The following is a 21,605-nucleotide window of genomic DNA, read 5'->3' as shown; positions in this document are numbered from 1 at the left end:
TATATGTGTTCAGGAGTGCGGTAGTCAAGCCCAGTGAGGTGGCAGCACCTCCTGGACGATCGTGCGGATCGTTTCGAATAGCGATGGCACGTGATGCTAGCATGCTCCGGCCTTCGCCTTGCCGATATCGCCGGCATTCCGGCAGTTACTCTCTTGCTTTCGTGAACAATGGCAGTCTAAATTCTAACGCTCGCGTAATCATTTATTCTGTCGGGCACTCAGTAAGGATAAACCTCATCTTTGAGGCCAATGGACCTCATTAAGATTGTTACGCGGATTAATTAAACTGAGGTCCAGTGTCTCGTTGGTTAATCTCGTGAAACGTCTCATTTCTAAAGCCACGTGGCTGCTGATTGTAATCGGAACGATTCAACGGCCTCACGTTGTACTCTACGCAAGTAAATCAGTTTAGCACGGTACTCATCGTTATTGTATAAACCGCTCACGCTCAGTTAATTAGTACATAACGCAGTGTATATAGTGTATATAGTGATTTACGACTCTGTGAAAGAAATAAATCCTGAAACTCAGTGCCGATCTGTTCATTTCAATTACCCCGTTGTATGATCTACTCATTCGTGTGTTAGCATTCTATCAGCCAAGCTCATTCTCAAACATTTGGTCCTTCGAGCCGGATACAACGGGGATTGAAAGGAGTGAAAATTCAGTGACTCTCGGTTAATCGCGGTACGCAGTGTCGGTGCGCGCCGCCATTTCACGGTTCTCGAACGATCCTTCACGCTCAACATGTCAGAAAAAGATGTCAACAAACCCATGGATTCCGGACGTAGCACTCCGACACAAACACTCAAGGTACCATCACAAACTAAGACTAGTGAGCAAACAAAACCGTCAAGGACGTCTCAACGTACAAAATCCCCAGCTCGCCTTTCAGCAGAGCTCTACTTAAAATGCAGAACCCAGATGTGTCGAGTGGAATCAATTCGGAAGCTTGTGGAATCTATCCCTGATTCAGCAACGGAGACTTCTCTTGGAAGAGTGACGGCTCAAATTACTCAACTGGAGGAGCTGCACAAAGCGTTCCTCAAGGAACATACCTACTTTGAAGTAGCATGGCCGGAATCATTCTTGGACCATGAATACTTCAGCAACAATGTGCACTTCAACGAGACACTTCTGGTTTGTTCAGGCAGAGAGACGCTGACGCAATTCAAGCATGAACTCACTGAACCACTCCTCACGCAAAATTTGACTACTCAATTGAATCGCCCTGCTCATCCGAGGCTGCCAGAAATCTCACTACCAAGTTTTGATGGCAGCTACACAGCGTGGCCACAATTCAAGGAGCTCTTTTTGTCCGTAATCATGGACAGTTCACGATTAACTAATGTCGAGAAGTTACATTATTTGAGATCGTCCTTGAAGGGCTCACCGGCCCAGCTCATACAAAATCTTTCGATGACAGGAGATTCATTAATGCCATCTTGGGAACTACTTATCGGGCGCTATGAAAATAAACGCCTTATAATACAAGCACATCTCGATCAGCTGTCCAGCATCAGAACGCCCGCTCACAAAAACGCGTCATCCCTGACGAAGCTCATCAGTACGGTGACCGAAGCAACCAATGCCTTACAGTCGTTAGGCATCTCAGAACAGCTGGGAAATTGTATGTTAGTGCATCACGTATCAAGATTCCTGGACAGTGACACAAGAGAAGCATGGGAAACCTCACTCGGTGCTTCTCAAGAATTTCCCAAGTTTGAGCTACTCATGGAGTTTCTCACTGCCAAGGCAAGGGCACTGGAAAGAGTGGAGGCCGCTAATGCTCAGTCAAAGCCAACTCAACGAAAGGCAACTGCTCACCACGCGTCCTCAAAACCAACCACGCCGTCCTCATCAGCCAATCAGTCCAAGCCGGCACCCTATGCTTGTGACATGTGCAACGCCAATCACTTCATAGTGACCTGTGAAAAGTTCCGGCAACTCACGCCTGCACAACGAAAGGGAATTGCAGAAACAAAACGCCTCTGCTATAATTGTCTTGGCAGACACAACGCTCGTGCATGCAGATCAACTCAAGGGTGCAAAACATGTTCTGCTCGACATCACACCATGCTTCACTCAACTTCATCGACACCGACACAGCCGACCACCTCACCCTCTCAGCAAGTAGCGGCTACTTCAACCTCATCACCCTCAACAACATGCTGAGGCGATGTTGCAACCCTCAACCAGGCAACTCAGTGCTCAAGGCTCGTCACTCAGCTCTCACTCAAGCGACAACATTCGTCAGTTTCGATCACTGGAATTGGTGGCAACCAAACAACTCAAACCAAGGGAGTGGTTGACCTCAGTCTGCATTCAACTCACTCTCACGCAGCTGTCACCGTCCGTGCTCACATACTCAAGACACTGACAACGATTCTGCCAACATTTGAATCCCCTCAACAAGATTGGCCTCATCTTCAACATCTAAAACTGGCGGATCCGGAATTTCTCAAACCAAGAGAAATTGATCTTATCATTGGAGCTGACTCGTATGGACAAGTCATCAAACCTAACCTTAAGAAATGCACGTCAGACTCACCAGTTGCTCAATTATCCATATTTGGTTGGCTCGTTCTTGGCCCAGTTCGGTCCACAATCCCTACTCACACAAGGACGGCACATCATACCAAGGTACTCCAGCATGACACCAACCTAGAAGAACTGTTAACGAAATTCTGGATACAGGAGGAGCCTCCAACGGCAACCACAGCTTCACTCACCACAGACGAACAGGAGTGCGAGACTCACTTCAGGACTACTCATTCACGGGACTCTACTGGTCGATACATCGTCCGCATTCCATTCAAGTTGTCAACTAGTATCTTAGGAAACTCATATGAGGCAGCACGTAGAAGTCTACAGGGAACTCTCAAAAGGTTCAAACGAGATAGTGAACTTCAGAAACTTTACACCCAGTTTATGCAAGAGTATGAACAACTCGATCACATGGCTAAAATCCCATCAAATACATCAAGAAGTTCAACTCATTATTATTTGCCTCATCATGGAGTACTCAAACCTGACAGTGAAACTACGAAGCTGAGAGTAGTGTTCAACGGGTCTTGTGCCACTTCTACGGGCTTCTCGCTAAATGACACCATGTACACCGGAGCAAACCTGTTGCTCAACATCTTTGATGTACTCATCTGGATCCGACAGCACCGATACCTATTTTCTACTGACATCACCAAGATGTACCGTCAAATCAAAGTGCATCCATCCGATTGGGATTTGCAACGCATCATCTGGATAGACGAGCTATACAACGAAGTACTGTACTACCTCACCACTGTCACCTATGGAACGAAAGCTGCCCCATTCCTTGCAGTGAGAACTCTTCTCCAACTGGCTAAGGATGAAGGCCACAGGTTTCCCCTCGCATTGCCGCCAATCGAGCGTGGGAGATGTGTGGACGACATGTTCGGTGGATCAGACACAATCAAACATCTCATCAAAATAGCTCATCAACTCAGAGATCTGTGTAGTGCGGGCGGATTTCCTCTAGCAAAGTGGCACTCCAATCATCCTGAACTCCTAAAGGCAATCTCATCGAAAACAGTCGCTCACTCTTCAGTCTCACTTGACGATTGCAACACAAAACTACTCTGTCTCAAATGGTCGCCTCAGGAAGATACATTTTCTGTCTCAACCATGTTACCAGCTCACCAGGGTCAATTCACAAAACGCCTCATATTGTCTGAAGTGGCTCAGATATTTGATCCACTAGGTTTTCTCTCACCAGTAGTGATCAAAGCAAAGATGCTTCTTCAAGAACTTTGGCTTCACAAACTCAGCTGGGATGATCCACTACCATTCCAGGTCGTCTCACGTTGGCTCAACATCAGAAAGGATCTCACCAGCCTGGCCAGGCTCTCAATTCCTCGTTGGTTCAACACAACCAGCAGCTCAATAGTGGACCTTCATGGCTTTTCTGATGCATCTCAATTCGCCATGGCTGCCGTGATTTACTTGACGGCATATACACCATCCACAGGTACTCAATCGACATTTATCTGCTCAAAAACAAAGGTCGCGCCGCTGAAGCGACTAACCATCCCGAGGTTAGAGCTCACGGCAGCTCTCATATTGGCAAAACTCATGAAGCATGTCCTAGCCACACTCACAATGGACATCAGGGACAAATACCTGTGGACAGATTCTCAAGCAACGCTCGCGTGGATCAAAACTCATGCGTCTCGCTGGAAAGACTACGTACGCAACAGGGTGTCTCAAATTCAGGAACTTACTGAGGGAGCTCATTGGAAATACGTGCCAAGCGCAGCCAATCCAGCTGACTGTGCTTCAAGAGGCGTCACAATGGCTCAACTTGAAACCCATGCACTTTGGTGGACGGGACCACCTTGGATCTTAGCCTCTGAAACCTCATGGCCCACCCAACCTACTCAATTCGACGGGCAATGCACATTCGAGTCTCGTCCAGGAACCTCGCTTTTCACGACTCAATCAGCTCAAGAATATCATTGGGATCTCATCTATAGGTACTCAACCCTCAATAAATTACTCAGAATCACAGCTCTTTGTTTCAGATTTTGCTCACGGTTACAACGCAAGCTCAACTCATCACCAGCTAGTCTCATTACCCTGGCTGACATGGAAAGGGCACGAACTTTCTGGATCAATGCCACTCAAGCTGCCTTTTTCACTCACGAACTCAAGGTGTTACATTCCAACTCTCTGTTGCCAACATCTCACCCATTTAGTCGCCTCACAGCGTTCATCGACAATCAGGGCACTATTAGAGTGGGTGGTCGTCTCAATAACGCTGCACTCACGTACGAAGGTAAACACCAAGCAATTTTGCCTCGTGATTCAAAGTTATCTGAACTCATTATAGATCAAGCGCACAGATCTACCATGCATGGAGGCACTCAGCTCACGTTGGCTCATATCAGACAACGTTACTGGATAGTTGGTGGACGAGCTCCTGTCAAATCCCACATCTTGCGGTGTGTGGTGTGTGCTCGGCAAAGGGGGATCCGTGCTCATCAATTGATGGGCCAACTACCTCTGACCCGAGTCACACCCTCACGTGCATTCGCTATGCAGGGCCAATCATCCTTAAGACTACCAAGGGAAGAGGAGCAAAAACCTACAAAGCATGGATTTGTGTCTTTGTGTGTCTCACTACATCAGCCGTACATCTAGAGGTCGTCTCCGATTACTCAACGGAAGGGTTCATCTCAACGTATAGACGATTCACTTCGAGAAGGGGAGTGCCTGCCTCCTTGACCTCAGACTGCGGAACAAACTTTATTGGAGCCGACAGGGAGTTTCGGAAGTTATTCACTCAATATACTCAAGAAAATCAACTCATCACGGCAATGCTCACAGAAAATAGAACTCAGTGGAGTTTCAACCCACCTGCTGCCCCGCATATGGGAGGAAAGTGGGAAGCTGCAGTGAAATCCATTAAATTCCATATAAGGCGCACTGTGGGTGAAACGCGGCTCACCTTTGAGGAGTCAATGACGCTGCTCACGCAAATCGAGGCTGTACTCAACTCAAGACCTCTGGAGCCTCTCAGCGACGACCCGGAAGATATCTCAGCCCTCACACCAGGACATTTTCTCATTGGAACAGCCCTCACTGCCATACCAGAACCTTCACTTATTGATCTCTCTACTTCTAGGTTGTCAAGATGGCAATTCATTCAACAGAAGGTTCAGCAATTTTGGTCTCAATGGTCAGCTCACTACCTACAACGACAGCAGGCAATCTCAAAATGGCATCATCCGTCAAATCTCATTAAGCCAGGCTCATTAGTCTTGCTCACCGATGAGAGATTTCCTCCCTGCAAGTGGCCTCTTGCCCGTGTCCTAACATTAATGCCGGGCAAGGATGGCCTCACCAGGGTGGTACAGCTGAAAACCGCTACCACTACACTCACCAGGCCCATCACCAAGCTTGCTGTGCTGCCAGTGTATCATCCTGAGTAACTTATTAAAGATCACTCAAGGGACATCATCAACTCGGTTGCTGATGGCGGGCAGAAATGTTCAGGAGTGCGGTAGTCAAGCCCAGTGAGGTGGCAGCACCTCCTGGACGATCGTGCGGATCGTTTCGAATAGCGATGGCACGTGATGCTAGCATGCTCCGGCCTTCGCCTTGCCGATATCGCCGGCATTCCGGCAGTTACTCTCTTGCTTTCGTGAACAATGGCAGTCTAAATTCTAACGCTCGCGTAATCATTTATTCTGTCGGGCACTCAGTAAGGATAAACCTCATCTTTGAGGCCAATGGACCTCATTAAGATTGTTACGCGGATTAATTAAACTGAGGTCCAGTGTCTCGTTGGTTAATCTCGTGAAACGTCTCATTTCTAAAGCCACGTGGCTGCTGATTGTAATCGGAACGATTCAACGGCCTCACGTTGTACTCTACGCAAGTAAATCAGTTTAGCACGGTACTCATCGTTATTGTATAAACCGCTCACGCTCAGTTAATTAGTACATAACGCAGTGTATATAGTGTATATAGTGTATATAGTGATTTACGACTCTGTGAAAGAAATAAATCCTGAAACTCAGTGCCGATCTGTTCATTTCAATTACCCCGTTATATGATCTACTCATTCGTGTGTTAGCATTCTATCAGCCAAGCTCATTCTCAAACAATATGACATACATTAATACATTTATTACTACACAAGACAAGATAGAATGGGTAGAAATTTGTTACATTTGTTAATTACGTAATATAAATTGTAACAGTAATATATGTCTATAATATACAAATACATTTTAATATTAAATTCGCTACCCAAACATCCTTAACTCATTACATAAAAAATCAGGACACGAGAAACAATTACAACGATTAAAGTTAAATTACGTTTTAAAATAACACAGGTTGTATTTTTGACCAAACTGACATTTATTCTTAAGTTAACTCGACGTTTCGACACTGGTTTTTTGTGTCCTTATCAAGAGATTTCTAAAAGTATACAAAACGAAGTCGTTACAAGCATATTGTTACAGGAAAAAATGTCGCACGAGAAACAATCAAGGACATATCTACCTATCTCATACTGTTCGCAAATTGCATTAGCCACCCACAAAGTTCTTGCAGTTCTACTAACATTGTCAAAATTCTTATCTTAAAAAAGGTCGCACTCCAGAGCGAGCCGCAGTCATGATGTGAACGGAACCGACCGGCGACACGTCGTTCCGGATCGAAAGACAGCGACTGACTAATCGCCGATATATAAATAAACGACTGTATAGGTCAAACAAATAAAAATAACGCTTAGAGAGAAATTATTACGTGGCTCTTATGATTCTATTGTATAGCGGATTGAGATTCTCAGTGTCTTTCTTTAAATTGATCGTGATCTTTTGTTCTTTTTTTATGTAAAGCATTTCTGCAATTTCCCTCTTCCTTACATTTCTCTCTCTATGCATAATTTCCGTATCGGACCATTTAAAATTATGCCCGTGTGCAAGTCGGTGCTTGCTAACAACGGAGTGTTTATTCACATCTTTTTTGATGTCACCTAAATGTTCCTTCACACGAGTTTCCAAATGTCTTAGGGTTTGTCCAATATAAGAAACGTTACAGTCATTACATTCGATTTTGTAGACCACTCCTGTTTCTTTCATATTTTCGAGCTTATCTTTGCCCCGTTTTATAATTGAATCCAGTTTTTTGGGGATCGTGTAAAGGACATCCAGGCCACATCGGTTTACAGTCCGGCGAATATTCTCACTAAGACCCTTAATGTAAGGAAGCGCAATGTATCTCCGGGCGTCGAAAGTATTGCTTACATTATTACAGTCGGTGATGTTACTGCGATGCTTTAATTCTTTTAATCTCTTGTTAATTTGCTTATCAATCAGCTCTTCTGGGAAGCAATTATTCCTAAGGATGTCCCTCACAATTTTAATATTAGAACTATGAAATTGTTTATCCGAAAGTAAAATTGCATGGTCAACAAGGCTTGTGATTGTATTATATTTGTATTTCAGTGGATGGTTGGAAAAGTAATTTACATATCGGCCCGAGAACGTGGGTTTCCTGTGCCAATTAGTCAAAAGCCTGTTGCCATTTTTGATAATGAGAGTGTCTAGAAAGGGGATGGCCCCATTTACCTCCAATTCGTGAGTAAATTTTAAACGGGGGTGATAGTTATTAAACACGTCAAGGACATCCCCAATTTTATCCTTAGGAATTATGGCAATAACATCATCGACATAACGGCGGAAAAACGACAGAGAAAAATTAAGCATAGCAAGACAGTGGGTCTCTAAATCCTCCATCACGATATCCGCTAATATTGGTGAAAGCGGAGATCCCATCGGGCTGCCAAAGATCTGTTCATATGTGTCACTATTAAAACTGAAACTCGTAGATCCCAGTACCAGCTCAATAGCATGCAAAAATTGCGGCAAATTAAGCTTCGTGTTACCAGAGATATCCTGCCAACGTTTTTCTATTCCTCTGAGAACTAACTCCTTCGGGATGTTGGTGAAAAGAGCCGTTACATCGAGGGAAACGAGTACCTCATCAGTATTAATCTCAATGTCCTTGATTTCTCTTACAAAGGACCAACTGTCCTTGATGTGAGACTTAGGTGGGCGAATAGAGTGATGCAAGACACTGTGGAGAAAGGACGCTACGTTATATAAGGGACTTCCCAAAGCCGAAACAATAATCCGTAGCGGAAAACCATTTTTATGGATTTTTATGGATTTTTATGGACACAAGTGTTTGGGAGATAAATTTGCGTTACCGATTAACCAATTCGATAAGAAGGACCGCGAGAATTCCGTTTTAGAAACAATAAAGAATTTCGAAGTTAATGTTCACAGGTATTTGTTTGACCTATACAGTCGTTTATTTATATATCGGCGATTAGTCAGTCGCTGTCTTTCGATCCGGAACGACGTGTCGCCGGTCGGTTCCGTTCACATCATGACTGCGGCTCGCTCTGGAGTGCGACCTTTTTTAAGATAAGAATTTTGACAATGTTAGTAGAACTGCAAGAACTTTGTGGGTGGCTAATGCAATTTGCGAACAGTATGAGATAGGTAGATATGTCCTTGATTGTTTCTCGTGCGACATTTTTTCCTGTAACAATATGCTTGTAACGACTTCGTTTTGTATACTTTTAGAAATCTCTTAATAAGGACACAAAACCAGTGTCGAAACGTCGAGTTAACTTAAGAATAAATGTCAGTTTGGTCAAAAATACAACCTGTGTTAATTTTTCACTGACAAAGCAAAGAATTTTGGAAAGTTTTAAAATAAGTTTGAACATAAATTCAAAGGTCAAATTTTCATAAAACTAATAAAATATATTTTATGTATGTATGATAGGAAAAACAATGCTTAAGTTATCTTTGTAAGGCATTTTCCACATCTTAGCTTGAATTTTTTCACGGCCATTCACGTACGCGATCTTCTTCATTCACAATTTGAATATTAAAAGTATTTGATTCGCAAGGTAGCAAATACGAATTTTTAATGTGTTTTAATTTTTTACCAATAATTAATTTTGTGGTATCTTCACATTCTACTAAGTTTAAAACTGAAACTACGTTTTCATTTTCTAAAAGTACACAATTATTTCGTTGATTATCGCAGTGGATCGAGTATGAATTACTCTGAAGCATTTTGAATTGAGAAGCAACATTATATTCATCAATCAGAGGTCCGGTTTTATGAGATTTCTTAAATCGCATGTGATCATTAAAGTTAACAGGATTTGAGGCTTTTAAACCCAACATTTCTATTTCGGCGTACCGTTTTACTAGTTGCTGAAGAGGTTTATCTGGTTTACAAATCAATGTTTTAATATATGTCATATGATTTTCAAATGGAAACGCACTGAACTCATCTACGGGTCCATACTTTCTAACGTCTGCACAAATATGTAATAAATTGTGAATATTATGAGAAATATATTGTTTACCATAAATTTGACTGAATGTATTGACAAAATACTCTAGTAAACTTTGCGCATAGTCTATATTACCTGTATGTCTTGAAAGAATTGGGCTTACAAGAATTGTCATCGCAACGTGTAAACTTAAAAAGTTTAAATAAACATTTTTTCTTAAAATATTTTTTAGCACAACCGGACCAGTATATAGGAGGAACTGTCGAAATTCAGTTGCTTTCCAGAATCTAAAATCTTTTAAAGATCTCGGTCTTCGATTATACTCAGAAGGCACTGTATTTCGTAAATTAATTAACACTTCTGATATCATTTCTTTCATGTGATTCGAAAGTTTCACCGAACTTGGTCCAACATGCCAAAGTAAAATTAGTTTCTTGACAACTCCTAACCACACTAGATGCATACAATCTAGTGGTACGTCTGTCACAGGTTTAAAATTAGGAATGTTGTTTAATATTGTTTCTCCTGTCTGAGATAATCGTTATATTTATGATTTATAAAATCTTCGTCAGTTCTTAAAACAAAATCGGCATTTATTGAGGGAAAACATATTCGTCCATTAATGTACTTTCCTTGAATAGTGCATTTCGTACAACTGTTGTAACCATTATGATTTTTAGTATTTAAAATAAAAGACTTATTGTTAGCTGGAGCATCACATATGAAACCATGCATCTTAATTTCAATCTTTTGTCCGTCATGAATTAATTGATTATTTATTAAAAAAGTTGCTTCATCAACAAACTTTTGCAGGAAAACATTATTATTTGCAGGTTTTGCTTCGCCATAGTATGCTCCAACAATATATACCAATTTCGTAACAGAATTTAAACACAATATAGGCCACAAAGAAGCATTACTAGACTTCGCAATTGGTAGTCCATCAATATTTATAAAAACCCTAAGAATATTAGTCGGACCAACTTGTTGTACATAAACCCGCAGCATTTTCTTAAGAGCTTTCTCAAAACCAAAATGATAGTACTGCATTTCTACAGGAATGCATTCAACATTTCTGGGAGTATTTAGCAAAGTCCGCGGATCTTTGGGAAATGGTAAACCTGTACGTTTCCGTAAAATAACCAACAAATTAGCTAGAGCCTTGTGCGATATACGGTTATTTATATACCAATAACACAAATCTTTTTTAAATTTATCATAATTTTCTAAATTTAGATTGTCAATTTCATCCGCAAATTTACTTTCTAACTCGAACTCTTCAATTTCATTTTCTGACTGTGAATCCTCAACTTCACGAGGTAATCCTGCATCATCGAATTCGCCAGTTGAATCTATATTATTAACGATATCAGATTCAACAATATTATTGCATAAATTGTCATCGTCGCTATCGTCCGAATCAGTACTTGATTTTGGAATCGTATTGGTACTATCATTTTGATTTTGAGATATTAATTCTGGACTGTTCTCATCAGCGGAAGATATATGATAAGAACAACCCGGTGTTGGCTCAGATATGGTATCTACATCTATAGCTGTATTTTTTGCAACTAGTCTTCGAATATGCCGTTGAGAATAACACGAAAATCTTTTCCGTTTTTTATCCATTGGGAAAATATGATATTATACTCACTGCAAATTATTCTTCGAATCTTTTTACCGTAAACGAATATAATAATACAGACCTGTAATATAATGTAACATAATTATTACTTCCTTTTTAAGACATTGAAACAATGAAAACTTAAGAGTACTATTAGTAATAAATTGAAAAAAATTAGAAAAATGAATAATTTTGTATTTTAATATGTTTTAGTTTAATTAAATTTAAAATAAGAAGTTGAATTATTTTGTACAACTTCAAAAATTTGTATATAAAGAAGAAATTTAATGCTGAGCAGTCTCATATTCAATAAGATATAGTTCTAAATAAAAAATTAGTCCTTCATATGTGTGTTACAATTAAAGTTATTATCATTTTTTAATTTTGGATGAGTTAACTAGAAAAACTTTAATAGCATGATCACAAATATATTGTACTTATGCAACATATAACACAATATATTTATTATAATAAAAATTGCACATACTTCTGTTGAGTACTTCCTGTCGAATACCTTCTGTTGAATACCTCCACTGGATGCCGAATTTCTATGAGAGCCCTGTACACGTATGAACGAAAGAAAGTCATTTAAGGCAGTGAATCGTTGATATATTGAACTGCAGTCTTTTTGTTAAAGCAGAGATATAGTTATATACCAACTATATTCTCTGCTTTAACAACATACATTTATGCAAATACGAAAAGTGCGCATGTGGCCACGGGACATGTTCATGTCGCTGAATTTCGTCGGTATGACGGTTATCTTAACCTGAATAATCGTTAACTTTAACGATTAATATCTCGCTTCGCGGGGCAGCTAGAGCGACGCTTTTTTTGGTAATACTTAAGGAGAGCTCCCTCCTCACCGATTTCGCTGAATTTAGGCTTAATCGACGCGTTTTTGCACAAAACGAACGAATCTGGCAAAAAAAAGTCCCGCTCTGCCCCGCGAAGCGAGATATTAACTGTTAAAGTTGACGACTATCAGGTTATGAAACCTGTCATACCGACGCGGTGTAGCGACTGGTAGCGACCACGAACATGCCCTGCGGCCACACGCGCATGCTCCGTAGCCGCACGCGCATGCAAAAGAAGGTCACGTGACAACTGTCTGCTTGGTAAGTAACACAATTTCAAATGTTAATCAAATGTCTCTTTTGTTTTAATCTTACGAGTCTAACTGTCAACAATGCGACTGCACGAGTTTCTCGCTGTAACCCATAATACAGAAAAATTAATTAGTTATTTAATCGAGCATAATTTAATTGCTAAAGAAATACAGTGTCCAAAATGTGGTAATAAATTAATAATTGATACAAGTAAGCTCAGATTTCGATGCCGAAAAACATATTATGAGAAGAATTCCAGCAAAAAAATATGTAAAAAAAAACAATGTATGTTCCAAACAAGTGCAAAATGTGATACGTGGTTTAGGAAATCAAAGTTAAGTTTAGAAACCGTATGCCGATTAACAGCATACTTTATTATGTTACGGCCTCCGCGACATCAATTTTTGTGTACGGAGTTACAACTTTCCGAGCCTTCGGTTATTGATTGGGTTTCCTTTTGCCGAGAAGTAAGTATAATTTGATACATTTAATACATTAAATATAAATATGTTAAATGTATATTTAGTAAATTTATTTAAAAATGATATAGGTTTGCATATACTGGGCCAAAAAAAATTCGACCAAACTTGGAGGCCCCAACAAAATTGTTGAAATAGACGAGGCTAAAATCGGCAAAAGGAAATACAACCGTGGCCGAATTATCGAAGGAAAATGGATCTTCGGTGGATACAAACGCGACTCAAGAAAAATATTTCTTGTTGCGGTTCCGGATCGTACAGAGAAAACTTTGCTGGAAATTATAAAAGAGTGGATTCTACCTGGAACGACGATAATGTCAGATTGTTGGAGGTCATACAATTGTTTAAACAATGAAGGCTTCCAACATCTGACCGTTAATCATTCCATGAATTTCGTCGACCCAGATACTGGTAAGTATAAACTTTAAATAGTTTTACAAATGTTTGGGTTTAACTATAATATATTTAAGATAAAAAAAATAAAGAAATGTTGCATAAATGTATTGACAATTTTTTTAATTTTTAGGAGCCCACACCCAGCATATAGAACGCGTTTGGAGAGAGGTAAGAGCTAATATCCCACGGTACGGAACACGTACTTCACACTTAGTGGGATATTTAGCAGAATATCTCTTCAAACGCGTTCATGATTACGAAGACCGTTTTTGATGCTCAACAACATATCCAAAGCGCATCCAAATCGGGTAGGGACACTTCCGACCGTTCCCTTGTTAGAAATAACGTTGGTAGTATATTAATTTTCTGTTGTTATAATGTTATTGTTTTATATTGTGCGCAACGCTCATCGCGACAGCCATGATGCACATGATTATCCTACATACGATGCGTGAGTGCGTATACACGTGTGTGGATCGAGCAGTCCGGAGTGCTCTTTATTTACAGCATATTTATATATAAAGTAAGTAACTATTATATTCTAAAAGTTGTATATTAATGATAAGAACTCAATTAACCATACGTGTTATGAATAGTAGCTGGCGATGCAGGATTCATTTTCCGATTTACAAGAGAGATTTACAGAAGAGAGGAAATATCAAATCTATCTACGTTCTATAATAGACTTGTCTTTGGACATCAAAAATATCATCAAGGTTCGTCAATGCTATTATTTCGATGGTACCAAACAGTGTAACTTTCTATAAAATAACCTCAAAATTTGGCAAAATATGTAAACCAAAAAAGTATAAAGGCTATAATACACAAAATGCATAGCGTAGCATAAGCATAGCACAAGACCGCTGGACCAATGAGCATCCAGCATAATGTCGCCATATTAATTTACGTAAGATGCTCATTGGTCCAGCGGTCTTATGCTATGCTTATGCGACGTTATGCATTTTGTGTGTGACGGCCTTAAAGCTGGTACAATATGCATGAAGACGATTTGTTGAAGAAGCTATAGTATTGTACGGCTTTAATACATCATCGTTTGCATATATCACTGAAAGAGTAATTTAGTATAAAATTATTATAAAGTTGATAGACGTAACAAACGATCAGTATAAACAAGACCAAAACTGACTATTTATTTCTATATTTTTTTCACATATATATATATATATGTGCTATCACACTCCAAAGTATATAAATATATTATTCTAAGCATATTTTATATGAACAGGGCAATGAATATATCTTAACATACAGGATCAATTGTATCAAATTCAAGAAACCACCATCTGAAAAATTTGACCCTGGCTAAGATCAACATCAGTGAACAATATATCATATCTGTACAAGATACTAAGATTGGAGAACATCTTCTCTTAACTTCTATTGACAAATTTTCTTACTTTTGAGGAAATGCTAAAAGATGACCAAGAAGCTTTTACCCAAGTCATAAGTAAAACTGCTTATTATTATTAAATTATAACCTTTCTCTTATCTAAACTATATTGAATTCTTCTTGTTTTAGAGACTTTTAAACAACAATCCCTTGTAATACAGAGAAAGACTTGGAACACTATAATGAAATGGCTTAGATTTGCAAACACCTGTAAACAAAAAAAAAATCTTAAAAGGTAAAAAAGTAACATAATGTATTTTGATACACAGAATGAATCACTGAAGATGTTACTAATATTTCTGAAATTGAACGAGAAATTCTTATTTTCCAGCAACTGTTTGGTAAAGATCCGGAAAGATTAATAATCTGTTTAAAAGGAAAGAATAAGAATAAGTAATTTTTACTTCGCCAGAGAAAGAATAAGAGTTTGAAAAAAAATAGTAAAAGAGTTATATTGAACTAGAGCACCTGTATCTCATTGCCTAAAGAAGAGTTAAAAGGCCCCTTAATTTCCCTTATCCGAAGACTGACTTCAAAAACTTCCCTTCCTAGGATCAATAGTTTCTGAGATAATTGGATTAGATAATTGGCACATGAAATAAGACTCATAATAAAACTTATATATGTATATGTATATATATTTGTTCATATAAATAAAACTACTTTTTTTATGATAATTAGTGTAGTGCATATTTATTAAAAATAAATACATATTGCCTGAAATGAAAACAAAATATCAATAACAACTTTAAATAAATGTAAGAATTAATATTACGGTAATCTTAATATAATATTGTAATAAAGTTGATAGTACGTTTAAATTTTTATCTCAAAAACATTACAGGAATGATAGAAAAACCTTAGCGCAATTTTATTTGCAACGTTATGGCACTCCCATTTCAACATTACTGAAATTTCGGAATCGTGGTCAAAGTATGTTCATAATGATGTTCTATACAACATTAAAAACTACATATTTAAGAACATTACAAGTTCTAGAATATCTTTGAAGTAACATTGTAATAATGATTTTTTGCTTATTGGGGTGTTACCTTTAGTTACATATTCATAAAATATTTTTTAATTTTATTATAAGTTTGCGTGTAAAATTTATAAAACAGTTTATGACTGCAATTTTGTGATATGCGTTTTTAAAATAGATCGGCGTCGTCATACTGGTTCTTCGCATTTATCGTTTTATTACGATTTATCAATATAGATCGCTGCTTCTTCAGTAATTTTTCCTTTTTGTTTTTAGAGAAAGTAGTTAAAAGAGAATATCAATATTATAAAATTATAATATTAAAGAGTTGTCCTACTTTTAGAATACTTATAAAGTTATTTTTATTTCTCTTTTAAATTACCATTGTTGTGAGCGCACAACGTATTCGCGATAGAGAATGGCACCTGGCAACACCGAGGGCCGGATTACTTGGTAATCCGACCCTAGCGACGAGGACCGATGACGCGAAAGCCAGCACGCGTCGCGGCAATGACCATATATGGTCATTCGGGATTTCACCAGCCCGCTAGGACGTTGATCGCGAAGTCAAAATCGCTGACTGCTAAGTCAGCAATGCCGAGGCGATAAAAGCCCGCCCTTCCAAGGAACGGCGGGCAGTCTAGAACGTAAGACTAATCGCGCACGACCGACGTAACCTATTCTATAACGAACGCCCGCAAGTCAGGGCAGTGAATGAAAGAAGCCATTTGTATTACTTAATTGAAGAGTTTATTAAAGTGTCGTTTGAACAAGTGACTGGCCAAGTGATTGTCCCTTCCTCCCGGCGGATCCAGAACGAACTCTGTGCCGATCCCTTGAATCGGAGTCCGGCACAACAAATTGGTGGCAGCGGTGGGATCCTGCCAACCGGAGAAGGACATCCTGCCAGACCTACGCCTGCAAAAGGAGCGGATCATCAAAAGGCGGTGAATATCCCGGAGAGGAAAAGCCAGCCAGATCCCGGCAGAGTGAAGCAACGGTAGCAGCCCCGCGTGTTATCAGCGACACCGGAGAGGCCCCGACCTACCGCACGGACTCGCCAGCCCGGAGCAGCGACGCAGGGACGCAGCGAGCCAGCGAAGCAGCGCAGGAGGGACGCAGCTAAGCGGAGACAACGCACGAGCAGAGGAGCGGCCCTGTCAGGCGTCGACGCGGCAGAAGCGGTGACGATGCGTTATTCGGCGGTAATGTAAGTCTGCATTCCCATTGTAAGCCGATACCGGCACGCGCCGCGAAAAAGGATTGTATCTCCGCGAGCGTCCCCCACAACCGCAAGCGCAGAATCACTTTCCGCGATTGCAGGATCTGAGAGCGTAAGCGTCGATTGATGTCGGACGACTTGTCCCGGCATCCCCCCGCCAGCAACGCGTCATTCGTGTTGAGCGAGCGCGCGCAACGAGCAATCGAGAACAGCATCCGGAATCGTTTTCGCGCCACGCGACTCGCGAACGACGAACTAGATCGCGTGCGGCGAAACTTAGGCGCGCAACTCGACGACGCGAGTACCCCGGTGCTCGAGTTACACCCCAACGTCGTCGTTGAACGCGAGTTCGAATTTTTAGACACCAGCCTTTGCGACGCAAACGAAAACCCGCGTGATAGCGCAGACAATACAAGCAGCAACGAACACAGTGACGCGCACAGACAGCCCCCGACCGAAGGTGACGCACGATCGGACACCTCGGCCGATACTCAAAGCGAGAACGCAGGGAGAGGAGAATTCTCCCTGACGTCATACGAGAGCGACTTGTTTGACCCGACGGAAGAGGATTACACCCCGCGAACAAATAAAATGAGCCAACAGAGAGCTAATGCGGCCCCTGCGCCACGAGTAGACATAACGCCCGCTCAAGAGAGCGAGGAAACCAATCGGTTACGATCGGAAGCCCAGCGATCGTCCGGAAGGGACCAAAGCCGAGCCCCTGAGCCGGCACGAGCAGGCCAAGGAGCGGCACAACAATCACAAACAGACCTAGGAGCGCTAGGCACCATGATTACCGACATCCAGCGGATGATGCGCGACACGCAGACCCGAATAGAACGCGCTGAGGCTGCGGAATTCGACCGCTCCGTAGAAATGCTCCGCGCGATTCGCGAATTACAGGACCGAATGCGCCGGGTAGAATCCGGTGCTTATGAGCGCCCCGCCGAAATAGAGCGCCGCGGGCGCAGCCAGGGCCCACTAGATGTTACGTACGGGCGGACAAATAGCGACGTTCGTAACCAGCCAGGGCACAATATCGGATTTCTCAGCCTGAAGGAGGCTCGAAATATGATTCCCGAGATAAACGGAGAATCGAGAGAGCGCGTCCGCGAATTTATCAGCGCAAGTAACTACACGATGAAAAATATACAGCCCGCGGACGAAGCCATGCTCCTAGAAGCAATTTTATGCACGAAATTTAAAGGCAGAGCCATGACCGACTTCGACACGCGCGATATTCGTGATTTCGAGCAGCTGAAACGAGAGCTCGAAACGGAATACCTCGGAAAGCGCGGTATGACCCACCTGCAGCTGGAATTTAATTCCCTGAAACAGAAACCGGGAGAAGGAGCGCAGGAATTTGGGCGTCGAGTCGAGAAGCTCGCGAGAGAACTGTACGAGGCCATGGAAGAAGGCCAAGGGCACTCACAAGAGCAGCAGAAAGCGATACTGGACAGTATTAAGATGCAAGCCTTGCATAACTTCCAGATCGGCCTGCATGACGATATCAAGATGCTGGTCAGAGCACAACGATACCAAAGCCTACAGGAGGCAATAACCGGCGCTAGCGCCGAGGAAAAAGTCAAAGGCCCCTCCCCGCGGAACGGAAATAAATTCAATCAGGGAAATGCGCGAAATGCGGGAAACGCGACCGTGCAATGCCACAAATGTGGAAAGACCGGCCATTACGCGCGCGATTGCCGTACGAGCCGGCAAGCTAATAGATTCTCGCTGCCGAGAGCGGACAAGCCCGGTGGTATAAACACAATCGAGTGCACCTATTGCAAGAAATCAGGGCACAAGAGAGACGAGTGCTGGTCGTTAAACGGGAGACCGAAGCCCGAGCGACCGCGCCGATCAAAGCCGGAAGCTGCTAAGAAAGCACCGGTGAGCACTGTGAGAAAAACGAAAGCGAACGAATCTAGCAAGGACGCAACCTCCGGCAGCAGCAGCGAGGAGGAAGAGAAGCCCAGGAAAAGTAAGGCACGCGCCGCTGAGACATATCGGGTGTCTCAGATAACGGGGAAGCACAAGACAGGCCCGCTAGACATAATAACATTGCCCATACAGGAAGCAGAAAGAGGCGAAATGAATCTCTTACTAGATTCCGGAGCAACACTGACATTAATAAAAGTCGGCAACCTAAAAGGAAAAACAATGGTGCGAGAGGAAAAACTAGCATTAATCGGCGTAACGGGACACCAAATACACACGCTAGGAAAAATAAAAGCGACCGTGGACCTCGGGAAAAAGAAAATACGCCACACAATGTATGTAGTAAAGGATGATTTTCCGATCGAGTACGAGGGAATATTAGGCAACGATTTCCTGACGAAACATAAAGCCGATATTTCTAACACATCAAAGCAGCTGAGAATAGGCAAGGCCATTTTCAAGCTCCGACCGTATCGGAAAATAACACTACCTCCCTGCAGTGAGACCATTGTAGAAGCCGTAACAGACCATAATCGAGTAGGCATAGTAAGGAGCGGCGAACCGGCTCCCGGGATTTTCATCGGACATTGCCTGGTGAAGCCAGTCGAATTTACTTGCCCGGTCAGCATATTGAACGTGACGGACAAACCGGTGGAGATCCTCACTCCACATGTAACGTTAGAAGACCTGCCGGCGGACGACGCCGCGAGCGTACTCACGTTACATGCGAATGAAGAACACGAGACTGTCACAGAGCGACAAAAGAAATTGCGCGAGCAAATACAGCTCGATCACCTAAATACGGAAGAGCGAGAGGCAGTAGAGAAAATCTGCGATGAATTCTATGACGTCTTCTACCTAGACGGAGATAAACTAAGCGCAACTACAGCCATTGAGCACGAAATACATACTCGACCCGACAGCGCGCCAGTGAACGTAAAACCGTATCGGTTACCCGAGAAACACAAGGCCGAAGTGAGAAAACAAATACAGAAAATGTTGGACGACGGAATAATTCGTCCGAGCACGAGCCAGTGGAACGCGCCGATAATAGTTGTCGCTAAGAAACCTGACGCGCTCGGCAGAATAAAATTTCGCGTAGTGATCGATTTCATAAAAATGAATGACCTCACCATGGGAGAATCCTTCCCCATGCCGAATATCACGGATATCCTCGATCAGCTAGGAAATGCGAAATATTTTTCCGTGCTAGACTTAGCCCCGGGATATCATCAAATCCCGCTGGACGAAAGGCATAAACAGAAGACGGCATTCTCCACCCCAGAAGGACACTTCGAGCACAACCGAATGCCCTTCGGTTTAAAAAATGCACCAGCTGCATTTCAACGACTAATGTATGCAGTATTAGCCGGATTACTAGGATTGAAGTGCTTTGCATATATCGACGACATCGTCATATACGGAGCATCGCTGACGGAGCACATCAAGCGACTAATCGCGGTACTGCTCAGACTACGAAAATACAATCTCAAGCTACAACCGAACAAGTGTGCATTCCTGCGAAAAGAGGTCATTTATCTAGGGCATGTGATATCCGAAGACGGAATATCGCCAGACCCATCTAAGTTACAAGCAGTAAGAGAATTCCCGACCCCGAGAAAAGTGAAAGATATACAATCTTTCATCGGTCTAGCCGGATACTACAGGAAATTTATTGAAAATTTTTCAAAAATAGCCAAGCCTCTAACAAAGCTCACGAAGAAAGGAGAAAAGTTTCATTGGTCAATCGAACAGCAGAACGCATTCGATATATTGAAAGAGAAATTAACGACAGCACCGGTATTGAATTACCCGGACTTCAGCAAAGAGTTCGTGGTGACTACCGACGCGTCGGATTACGCTATCGGAGCCGTGCTCTCACAAGGGACAGTAGGCCAAGACCGACCGATAGCGTACGCCAGCCGAGTATTATGCAAGGCGGAGCAAAATTATAATACCACAGAAAAAGAGCTTTTAGCCATCGTGTGGGCGGTGAAACACTTCCGCCCCTATTTATATGGCGTCAGATTCAAAATCGTAACCGATCACAAGCCATTGATCTGGCTATTCAATGTAAATGATCCCGGCTCCAGACTGATAAGATGGAGGCTCAAGTTGGAGGAATACGATTATGAGATCGTACACAAAGCAGGAAAGAACAATGTGAATGCCGACGCACTAAGCCGAAATCCGATAGCGGGAACATCAGCGATAAATGTAGCGAAACAGGACGAGGACTCCCCGAGAGAGTACTCGGAGGAGGAAAAGCGGCAAATACTCTACGAATATCATGACTCGCCTACGGGAGGGCACCAAGGAGTCACGCGAACACTAAACCGTATCCGATTGCAGCACAGCTGGCGCGGAATTACGGTGGATGTAGAAGACTACATAAACAAATGCGAGTACTGTCAAAAAAATAAACTAAGTAGGAAAACGAAAATGCCAATGGTTATCACAGATACGCCCGAGCGACCATTCGAAAAATGCGCGCTCGACATAGTAGGCCCGTTAACAGTCACGAATAACGGAAATAAATATCTCCTCACGTTTCAAGATAATCTTACGAAATT

At 42.0% G+C, this 21,605-nt stretch overlaps 3 protein-coding genes and 1 pseudogene across 3 annotated transcripts; 3 read left to right on the top strand and 1 right to left on the bottom strand.

Annotated features, from left to right (window-relative positions):
• Positions 1–747: 747 nt before the first annotated feature.
• Positions 748–5,178, top strand: LOC139780765 (uncharacterized). The gene is made up of 3 exons (XM_071719480.1): positions 748–2,133; positions 2,200–4,813; positions 4,868–5,178. Exons 1-3 carry the CDS (start codon positions 748–750, stop codon positions 5,176–5,178), a joined length of 4,311 nt encoding a protein of 1,436 aa, XP_071575581.1.
• A 176-nt stretch (positions 5,179–5,354) lies between these two features.
• Positions 5,355–5,969, top strand: LOC139780764 (uncharacterized). The gene has a single exon (XM_071719479.1). It carries the CDS (start codon positions 5,355–5,357, stop codon positions 5,967–5,969), a length of 615 nt encoding a protein of 204 aa, XP_071575580.1.
• A 3,899-nt stretch (positions 5,970–9,868) lies between these two features.
• LOC139780763 (uncharacterized) lies at positions 9,869–11,500 on the bottom strand (annotated as a pseudogene).
• Positions 11,501–12,981: 1,481 nt separating this feature from the next.
• On the top strand, positions 12,982–13,752 carry LOC139780761 (uncharacterized). Its single transcript, XM_071719478.1, has 4 exons — positions 12,982–13,071; positions 13,155–13,300; positions 13,385–13,494; positions 13,610–13,752. Exons 1-4 carry the CDS (start codon positions 12,982–12,984, stop codon positions 13,750–13,752), a joined length of 489 nt encoding a protein of 162 aa, XP_071575579.1.
• The last annotated feature ends 7,853 nt before the right edge of the window (positions 13,753–21,605 follow it).

Source organism: Temnothorax nylanderi, unplaced genomic scaffold (assembly GCF_030848795.1).
Source record: "Temnothorax nylanderi isolate EJ_2023f unplaced genomic scaffold, tnyl_v1.0 TNYL_tig0297_pilon, whole genome shotgun sequence".
Classification (NCBI taxonomy): Eukaryota; Metazoa; Arthropoda; class Insecta; order Hymenoptera; family Formicidae; genus Temnothorax; species Temnothorax nylanderi.
The sequence above is the reverse complement of the archived record's forward strand: the minus strand, read 5'-3'. Positions and strand labels throughout refer to the sequence as shown.

Bases quoted from the DNA above. Each gene is read 5' to 3' on its own strand.
- LOC139780765 (XM_071719480.1), top strand. From the start codon at position 748: ATGTCAGAAAAAGATGTCAACAAACCCATGGATTCCGGACGTAGCACT. The intron at 2,134-2,199 runs GTAGCGGCTACT...ACCCTCAACCAG, and splicing joins CCACCTCACCCTCTCAGCAA to GCAACTCAGTGCTCAAGGCT. The intron at 4,814-4,867 runs GTAAACACCAAG...AACTCATTATAG, and splicing joins CGCTGCACTCACGTACGAAG to ATCAAGCGCACAGATCTACC.
- LOC139780764 (XM_071719479.1), top strand. From the start codon at position 5,355: ATGCTCACAGAAAATAGAACTCAGTGGAGTTTCAACCCACCTGCTGCC.
- LOC139780761 (XM_071719478.1), top strand. From the start codon at position 12,982: ATGTTACGGCCTCCGCGACATCAATTTTTGTGTACGGAGTTACAACTT. The intron at 13,072-13,154 runs GTAAGTATAATT...AAAATGATATAG, and splicing joins GGGTTTCCTTTTGCCGAGAA to GTTTGCATATACTGGGCCAA. The intron at 13,301-13,384 runs CGACTCAAGAAA...GTGGATTCTACC, and splicing joins ATCTTCGGTGGATACAAACG to TGGAACGACGATAATGTCAG.